The sequence below is a fragment of the Zosterops lateralis genome (assembly GCF_965231275.1).
Source record: "Zosterops lateralis genome assembly, chromosome: 27".
NCBI classification, from domain to species: Eukaryota; Metazoa; Chordata; class Aves; order Passeriformes; family Zosteropidae; genus Zosterops; species Zosterops lateralis.
Window position 1 is genome coordinate 1,449,691 of NC_139787.1, and position 9,995 is coordinate 1,459,685.

The following is a 9,995-nucleotide window of genomic DNA, read 5'->3' on the forward strand; positions in this document are numbered from 1 at the left end:
ATGTCCCCAACCCTGGGAGGGAACTCAAAGTCAAGTTGGAGTCAGCTGGGATGGCCAAGAGGTGATGGCAGATGTCCCCGGCTTTGGGAGTGTCCCCAACCTTGGGAGTGTCCCCAAGGCCAGGTTGGAGTCACCTGGGAAGGCCAAGAGGTGTCCCCAACCTTGGGAGTGTCCCCAGCCCTGGGAGTGTCCCCAACTCTGGGAGGGTCCCCAAGGTCAGCTTGGAGTCACCTGGGATGGCCAGGAGGTGATGGCAGGTGTCCCCAACCCTGGGAGTGTCCCCAAGAACACGTTGGAGACCTCTTGGGATGGCAAAGAGGTGTCCCCAACCCTGGGAGTGTCCCCAAAACCAGCTTGGAGCCACCTGGGATGGGTGGGAGGTGTCCCCAACCTTGGGAGTGTCACCAAGATCAGGGTGGAGTCACCTGGGATGGCCAGGAGGTGTCCCCAACCCTGGGAGTGTCCCCAAGGACAGGTTGGCCTCCTGGGATGGCCAGGAGGTGTCCCCAACCCTGGGAGTGTCCCCAGGGACAGGGTGGAGACACCTTGGGATGGCCAGGAGGTGATGGCAGGTGTCTCCGACTTTGGGAATGTCCCCAACCCTGCGAGTGTCACCAAGGTCAGGTTGGAGCCATCTTGGGATACTGGGAGCTGCCCCTTCCCATCCATCTTTCCATAATTCCATAATAATTCCACATATTTTTCCATACTTCCACGGGAATTTTTCCCTAATTCCACAGGATTTTTCTGTAAATTCCATTAATTTTTCTGTAATTCCATTAATTTTTCTGCAATTCCACGGAATTTTTTTCATAAACTCCATGGATTTTTTCCGTAATCCCACGGAATTTTTTCCATAATTCCATGAATCTTTCTGTAATCTCATGGAATTTTTCCATAATACCATGGAAATTTTCTGTAATCCCACAGAATTTTTTCCGTAATCCCATGGAATTTTTCCGTATTTCCACAGGATTTTTCCATAATTCAAATTTCCATAAATTCCATGGAATTTTTTCCGTAAATTCCATGGATTTTATTTTTTTTCTTCCCCTCTCAAAGTCGTTCAAGGACGACGTGGACCTGAAGCAGGACCTGCGCTGCGACACCATCGACACCCGCGAGGAGTACGAGCTCAAGGTCAAAATGGAAAAATTTTATATTTTTATTTTTATTTTCTTCCTCCTGGAACTGGTGGAAAACAACAACAACAAAAAAAAAAATCCACCAAAAAAAAAAAAAAAATGGGTGGGAAATCCACCCAAAAAATGAGTGAAATCCTGGGATTGCTGGGATTGTTGGGATTGGAGGGGGAAATTTTGGGAATCTGGGATTTTGGGAGGAGGGATGAGATTGCAGGGAGATGTTCTGGGCAGGAATTTGGGATGTTTGGGATGGATTTTAGGGAAATTAGGGAAATTAGGGAAAAATTCGGGAAAATTCGGGAAAAATTCGGGAAAAATTCGGGAAAAAGGGTGGTCGGGCCTCTGGGAATGGGAGTGGCCCAAAAATCCCAAGAGAGTTTGGACAGGGCTCCCAAGACAAGGTGGGATTTTTGGGGAATGCGGGAGTTGGAATGAAGTTTGGGTTTGATCTGTTCCCACCTCGATATTCCGGAATTCCAAGAGGTCCGAAATTCCAGGAAATCCAGCCCTGCCCTGGTCCTGTCTCCCAGGAAATCCCAAAGGATTCCTGCCCTCCATTTCCATCCTCTCAAACAATTCCAAGGAATTCCCACCCTCCCAAAAAATTCTCACCCTCCATTCCCACCATCCCAAGCAATTCCAAGGATTTTTCTCCCTCCCAAGCAATTCCAAAGGATTTCCACCCTCCCAGTCAATCCCAAAAGATCTGCACTCTCCATTTCCACCATCCCAAATATTTCCAAGGAACTCCCACTCTTCCAAATAATCCCAAAGAATTCTCGCCCTCCCAACCCCCAAAATTCCCAAAAATTCCACCAAATTCTCCCTTTTCCCCCCCCATTTTCCAGGACCCCACCAACGGCTACTACAACATCTGCACCCTCCCAAACAATCCCAAGGAATTTCCACCCTCCCAATCAATCCCCAAGGATTCCCACCCTCCCAAATCACCTCCCAACCCCAAAATTCCCAAAAATCCCACCAAATTCTCCCTTTTTTTTTCCCCTTTTTACAGCATCCCACCAACGGCTACTACAACATCTGCGCCCTCCCAAACAATTCCAAGGAATTCCCTCCAAAATCCCTCCAAAAATCCCAAACTCCAACATCCCAAAACCCTCCCAAATCCCCTCCAAACCCAAAAATGACTAAAATCCCACCAGATTTTCCCTTTTCCCTTATTTTTTCCCCTCTTTTTCCAAGACCCCACCAACATCTCCTACATTGTATCCCAAAGGATTTCCACCCTCCCAAACCCCAAAAATCCCCAAAATCCCACCAAATTCTCTTTTTTTTTCCAGGACCCCACCAACAGCTACTACAACATCTGTGCCCTCCCAAACAATCCCAAGGAATCCCCACCCTCTCAATCAATCCCCAAGAATCTCCACTTTCCATCCCCACCATCCCAAAACCCTCCAAATCCCCTCCTGCCCCTCCAAACCCCAAAAATCCCCAAAAACTCCCAAAATCTCACCAAATTCTCCCTTTTTTCCAGGACCCCACCAATGGCTGCAACAACGTCTGTGCCCTCCCAAACAATTCCAATTAATCCCAACCCTCCCAATCAGTCCGAAAGGATCTCCACTCTCCATTTCCACCATCCTGAACCCCTCCAAATCCCCTCCCACCCCTCCAAACCCCAAAAATCTCCAAAAATCCCACCAAATTCTCCCTTTCCTTTCCAGGACCCCACCAACGGCTACTACAACGTCCATGCTCTCCCAAACAATTCCAATTAATCCCCACCCTCCAAGTCAATCCCAAAAGATCTCCGCTCTCCATTTCCCTCCATCCCAAACAATCCCCACCATCCCAAACATTTCCAAGGAACTCCCACACTCCTAAATCCCCTCCAAATCCCCAAAATCCCCCTTTTCCCCCTTTTCCAGGACCCCACGAACAGCTACACAATGTCAATACTCTGTGAAAAAATACTCACTCTCTACTACCACCACCCCAAACCCCTCCCAACCACAAAAAATCCTCAAATCCCACCAAATTCTCTCATTTTTTTCCCAGGACCCCACCAACGGCTACTACAACATCCATGCTCTCCCAAACAATTCCAATTAATCCCCACCCTCCAAGTCAATCCCAAAAGATCTCCGCTCTCCATTTCCACCATCTCAATCAATCCCTAAGGATCTCCAGTCTCCATCCCCACCATCCCAAAACCCTCCAAATCCTCTCCTGCCCCTCCAAACCCCAAAAATCCCCAAAAGTTCCCCAAAATCCCATTAAATTCTCCCATTTTTTTTTTCCCAGGACCCCACCAACGGCTACTACAACGTCCGCGCCCACGAGGACCGCCCGGCCTCTCGCTCGGTGCTCTACGCCGATTACCGCGCCGGGCCTGGTGCCGCTCCCGGCGTCGTCCCCGGCGTCGTTCCCGGCGCTCCCGGCGCTCCCGGTGCCCGTTTCGACACCCGCCCTCCGTCCCGCCTGTCCCACTCCAGCGGCTACGCCCAGCTCAGCTCGTACCCCCGGAGCGGCCCCGAATTTCCCCCCGAAGCCGCCGCGGGGACGGGCGGAGGGGACACGGCCAGCCAGTTGTCCTACGAGAATTACGGCGCCGGGACGTTCCAGGCGGGTTATCCCGCCTTCCGACTGGGATTTGGGAACGCGGCGGGGCTGGAGAGGGGAGCCTACGACGCCTACGAGGCCATGGGCAAGTTCGGGAGCGCGGCCAGGTTCTCCTACACGTCCCAGCACTCGGACTACGGGCAGAGGTTCCAGCAGAGGATGCAGACGCACGTTTAAAGGGGATCCACATCCTCCTGATATTCAGGGGTTTGTCCTGAGGTTGAGATTGAGATCGATCTCTCTTCGGAATTCCCGGGTTTTTGATTTTTTTTTTCTCTCCTTGGAGCTTCCGTTCATTCCATTGGTTGGTTTTTGGCGGTACTTTTTTCACACCTCTCCTTGATGTTGGGGGGTCTGTGCATCCCCCACCTCTCGTTGTGATTCCTGGAGGTTTTTGCCAGGGAGCAGAGTCCAGAGGGACGCAGAAATCCCCCCAAAAAACCCTCCATCCCAAACCATTCCCATTCCATGAGGGTTCTGTGTGTTCCCGAATCCAGAGGGATGCAGAAATCCCAAAAACTCACCTCATTCCAAACCATTTCTGATCTCTGATCCCATTGGGATCAGCAGGAGGGTTTTGAGTGTCCCTAAATCCAGAGGGACACAGAAATCCCCAAAAAACTCCATCCCAATCATTCCCATTCCCTGATCCCATTGGGATCAGCACGAGGGGTCTGCATGTTCCTGAATCCAGAGGGAAACAGAAATTCCCAAAAAAAAACCCTCCATCCCAAACCATTCCCATTCCATGAGGGTTCTGCATCTCCAAATCCAGAGGGATGCAGAAATCCCAAAACTCACCTAATTCCAAACCATTTCCATTCCCTGATCCCATTGGGATCAGCAGGAGGGTTTTGAGTGTCCCTAAATCCAGAGGGACACAGAAATCCCAAAAGAAACCCCTCCATCCCAAACCATTCCCATTTCCTGAGGGTTCTGTGTGTTCCCAAATCCAGAGGGATGCAGAAATCCTAAAAAAATCCATTCCAATCATTCCCATTCCCTATTGGGATCAGCAGGAAGTTTTTGAGTGTCCCTCAATCCAGAGGGACGCAGAAATCCCAAAAACATCCATCCCAAACCATTCCCATTCCTTGATCCCATTGGGATCACCAGGAGGGCTCTGCATGTTCCCGAATCCAGAGGGGCACTGAAATCCCCCCCAAAAAAACCCCTCCATCCCAAACCATTCCCATTCCATGAGGGTTCTGTGTGTTCCCAAATCCAGAGGGATACAGAAATCCCAAAAAACTCCATTCCAATCATTCCCATTCCCTATTGGGATCAGCAGGAAGTTTTTGAGTGTCCCTCAATCCAGAGGGATGCAGAAATCCCAAAAAAAGTCCCTCCATCCCAAACCATTCCCATTCCTTGATCCCATTGGGATCAGCAACAGGGCTCTGTGGGATCCCAAATCCCAAGGGACACAGAAATCCCAAAAAACCCCATCCCAATCATTCCTATTTCCATTCCCTGATCCCATTGGGATCAGCAGGAGGCTTTTGAGTGTTCCTAAATCCAGACGGACACAGAAATCCCAAAAAACACATTTCCATTTCCATTCCCATTCCCCACTGGGATCGCCAGGAGGGCTCTGCTTGATCCCAAATCCCGAGGGACGCAGAAATCCCAAAAAAACCCCATCCCAACCCATTCCCATTCCCCATTGGGATCAACAGGAGGGTTTTGACTGTCCCTAAATCCAGACGGACACAGAAATCCCAAAAAGCTCATTCCCATTCCCATTTCCTGATCCCATTGGGATCGCCAGGAGGGCTCTGCTTGATCCCAAATCCCGAAGGGACGCAGAAATCCCAAAAAACCCCATCCCAACCCATTCCCATTCCCTGTGCCTTGATTTTTTGGGGCCACCCCTCCCTCAGGGTCGGCTCCTCCCTCTTTTTCCTCATCCCAAAATTCCCCCCTGGAGCTGGGGGCGGTTGGAATTTGGGAATTTTTTGGGAGCAGCCCCAGCCCCGCCCCATTCCATACACGCACATCGTTCCCATGGGAAAGGCAGCGCTTTTTGGGATCCCCCAAAATCCCACATTTGGGGGAATTTGGGGCCGAGGTCCCTCCTATGAATGTAAATCCAGGTGGGAATTTGGGGAATTCCCGGGAATTTTGGGAGCTGGAATGAACCAAAATATTGGGATCAGGAGCTTGGCCAGGTCACTTGTCCCAGTTCCAGGAATTGGGGGGCACTGGGGACCCCGGTTTGGGATCGGGGGATTTGGGGGAAATGAATTTTGGAGGGAATTCCCAAAGGATTCCCAGTTTGGGATTGGGGGATTTGGGGGAATAAATTTTGGAGAGAATTCCCAGAGGATTCCCAGCCCCAAATTGGGACTGGGGAATTTGGGGGATGAATTTTGGAGGGAATTCCCAAAGGATTCCCAGTTTGGGATCAGGGAATGAGGTTTGGAGGGAATTCCCAGCCCCAGTTCCCAAATGGGCCCAAATTTGGGATCAGGGAATTTGGGAAATAAATTCTGTAGGAAATTCCCAAAGGATTCCCAGTTTGGGATTGGGGGATATGGCGGAATAAATTTTGGAGGGAATCCCCAAAGGATTCCCAATTTGGGATCAGGGAAATTGAGGAAATAAATTTTGGAGGAAATTCCCAGCCCCGAATTGGGATCAGGGAATTTGGGGGTGGATAAATTTCCGAGGGAATTCCCAGCCCTAATTCTTAAAGTGGAAATTTGGGGGAAATTAATTTTGAAGAGAATTCCCAGAGGACTCCCAGCCCCAAATTGGGATCAGGGAATTTGGGGGTGGATAAATTTCCGAGGGAATTCCCAGCCCTAATTCTTAAAGTGGAAATTTGGGGGAAATTAATTTTGAAGAGAATTCCCAGAGGACTCCCAGCCCCAAATTGGGATCAGGGAATTTGGGGGTGGATAAATTTCCGAGGGAATTCCCAGCCCCAATTCTTAAAGGGGAAATTTGGGGTAAATGAATTTTGGAAGGAATTCCCAGAGAATTCCCAATTTGGGATTGGGGAATTTGGGGGGGATAAATTTCGGAGGGAATTCCCAAAAAACCCCCTCGGGATCAGGTACGAGACCCCTCCAGGAGCCACCCCAGAATCAAAACCTTCCCAAACTTTCCCAAAATTCCCCAAATTCCCAATCCCGGTACGAACTGTGGGACCCCCTCCCTTTTCACCTCCCAAAAAAAAATCCCGTCAGGAAAAAAACAAACCAATAAACAAAAAACCCCCTGGGAATTCCCAAAGGTGCCTGATTTCACCCCAAAAAATATAAATAATTCCCGAGGGGAAGGGAGGGGAGGGAGGGAAATTCCCTCTCCAGGTGCTGAATCCCAAAATCCAGAGCAATATCCCAAGGGGGAATAAAAAAAAAAAGGGGGGGGAAAATCCCCGGCCACCGGGAAGCTTTAAAATTCCAACCTCATTTTGGGGGCTGGAAAATTGGGATTTTTCCCCTCTCTTTTTTTTTTTTTTTTTTTTTAATTTTTATTTTTTATTTTAGCACATTTTGATTTTTAGAGCCCTTTTCCCTATTTTTTTCCCTGAAATCCCCAAGTTTTTTTTTTCCTCTCCCCTTATTCCCATTTTTTTTTTTTTACGTCGCATTTTTCCTCTTTTTTTTCTCGGTTTTTAAATATTCTGTACTATATTTTTAGTCTTAAACACGATATATTATATATATTTAATTTTTATATATATATATATAAATATAAATGGTTAAAAAAATTTTAAAGCGGCTCTGAGTTTTCCTTTATTTTTTATTTTTTGGAAGAATCCTGAAAAAAAAGGTTTGGTTTAAATCCATAATTTAGGATTTTGCCCTTCCCAGTTTTATTTTATGACCATAATTTAGGATTTTCCCCTTCCCAACTTGATTTTAAATCCATAATTTAGGTTTTTTCCCCTTCCAAACTCTATTTTTCATCCATAATTTAGGATTTTCCCCTTCCCAACTTGCTTTTAAATCCATAATTTAGAATTTTCCCCTTCCCAACTTTATTTAATGCCCATAATTTAAGATTTTGCACTTCCCAACTTAATTTTAAATCCATAATTTAGGATTTTCCTCCTCCCAAATTTATTTTTCATCCATAATTTAGGATTTTGTCCTTCCTAGTTTTATTTAGTGTCCATGATTTAAGATTTTCCTCTTCCCAACTTGATTTTAAATCCATAATTTAGGTTTTTTTCCCCTTCCCAACTCTCTTTTTCATCCATAATTTAGGATTTTGCACTTCCCAATTTAATTTTAAATCCATAATTTAGGGTTTTCCTCCTCCCAAATTTATTTTTCATCCATAATTTAGAATTTTCTCCTTCCCAGTTTAATTTAATGTTCATAATTTAGGATTTCACCCTTCCCACCTTTATTTTTCATCCGTAATTTAGGATTTTTGCCTTCCAAACTTATTTTTAAATTCATAATTTAGGATTTTCCTCCTCCCAAATTTATTTTATATCCATATTTCGGAATTTTGCCCCAAAAAAAGGGATTTTTGTCATTCCTTAATGGTTTTCGCGGAGTGGGAGAACTGAGGAAAGGATGGAGGAAGGAATATTTTCCTTTTAAACTTTATTTTTTTTTTCTTCAGCTGTAATTCCTACGATTCCAACATTCCCAAATCCCTGCTGGGGTTTTGGTGCCAACCACAATTCCCAGGGGAAAAAAAACTAAACATATTCAAATTATTAATTTATTCCAGGGATTTTTCTGATTTATTCCTGGGTTTATCCCGATTTATTCCCCGGGAATTTTCACCACAAATCCCTCGCCTCATCCTTCCCCTTCACGTAAAAACGATTTAAATCCTTTATATAAAGACGATTCTCTTTACATAAAACCGATTTTAATCCAAATTAAATTAAATCAGGATTCCCACAAGGAATTCGGATTTTTTTTTTCCTTTTTTTTTCCCCATCCCGCTGGAATTTCACCTTCCGGCCCTTCCCTTCCCCAGCCCGATGATAAAACACAACTAATTAATTATTATAATTGGAATTCCCCTTAAATCAGGAGCTGTTGGAAGAGGAAAAAGAGGAAATATGAGGGAAATTTTTCCCAGATTTTTTTATGGAAAAAATTTAAAAAACGGGAGGGATCCAGGGGCCACCACCGTGCCTCAGTTTCCCTCACCCACCCACGGCTTTTTCAGGGACAAAGCGCGTCATTCCAAAGGTTGGAATATCATCCTAAAGTGGAATTCGCGAATTATTGAGGAAAATTCCCAAGATTTTTCCCCTCATCCCCTCAGAAATTCCACCATGAGGGGGTCCGGCCGCGCCCTCAGCGAAAATCTCCCCCCACTGTCCCCGCCCCCGGCTGGGCGGGCTCTGAGGGCTGCGCCCCTCAGGTGGGCCTATTTATAACCTCGGCATCGCGCGAGATCTCGCGAGATTTACTGTCCCGCCATTCCTATGTTTGCGGTGACGTCATCGCCCTGTAACAATGGGGATTTGGGGGCCCCCAAGAGGGGCCGCGGAGGTGACAAAAAAAACTCAAAAAAACCCCTCCTAAATCTCTATTTTTCCTTCTCTTTGAGCTCTGTGTGTGGCCTAGAAAGTGTCCCGGCCTCGAGGAGCATCCCCGAGCTTCTGGAAGGGTTTTTGAGGAGGGGATCAAGGGGGTTTGAGGGTTCCCCAGGCAAATTTTGTGGGGTTTGGGGTCCCCCATTCCTGGATTTGGGTCCCCATCCCTAAATTTGCGGTCCCTATCCCTAAATTTGGGGTTCCCCTTTCCCTGAATTTGGAGTTCCCCATTCTCTACATTTGGGGTCCCCCATCCCCGAAATTTGAGGTCTCTTTTTCTCCTTTTTCTCTGGATTTAGGATTCCCCTTTCCCTGAATTTGGGGTCCCCATCCCCTAAATTTGGATCCCATTATCCTGAATTTGTAGTTCTCTTTTCCCTGGATTTGGGTCCCATTTCCCTGGATTTGGGTCCCATTTCCCAGAATTTGGGGTTCTCTTTTCCCTAAATTTGGGTCAATTTTCCCTGGATTTGGGTCCCCATCTCTAAATTTGGGGTCCCTCATCACTGAATTTGGATCCCCATTCCCTAAATTTGGGTCCCCATTCCTGGATTTGGGTCCCCATCTCTAACTTTGGGTCCCATTTCCCTAAATTTGGGGTTCCCCATTCTCTACATTTGGGGTCTCCCATCCCCTAAATTTGAGTCCCATTTCCCTGAATTTGGGGTTCCCCATTCCTGGATTTGGGATTCCCCCTCCCTGATTTCCAGTTCTTCATTCCCCACCTTTGAAATCCCCAAATT

General features: G+C 46.9%; 1 protein-coding gene across 1 annotated transcript in view; it reads left to right on the forward strand.

Moving 5' to 3' along the window:
• Positions 1-3,908, forward strand: part of KIRREL1 (kirre like nephrin family adhesion molecule 1) — a gene marked incomplete at its 3' end in the record, with an annotated part of 46,853 nt that extends 42,945 nt beyond the window's left edge. Inside the window, exons 14-15 of the mRNA XM_083878755.1 lie at positions 1,063-1,140; positions 3,414-3,908. Coding sequence (XP_083734881.1) covers positions 1,063-1,140; positions 3,414-3,908 — 573 coding nt within the window. The remainder of the gene's footprint in view (positions 1-1,062; positions 1,141-3,413) is intronic.
• Positions 3,909-9,995: the final 6,087 nt, after the last annotated feature.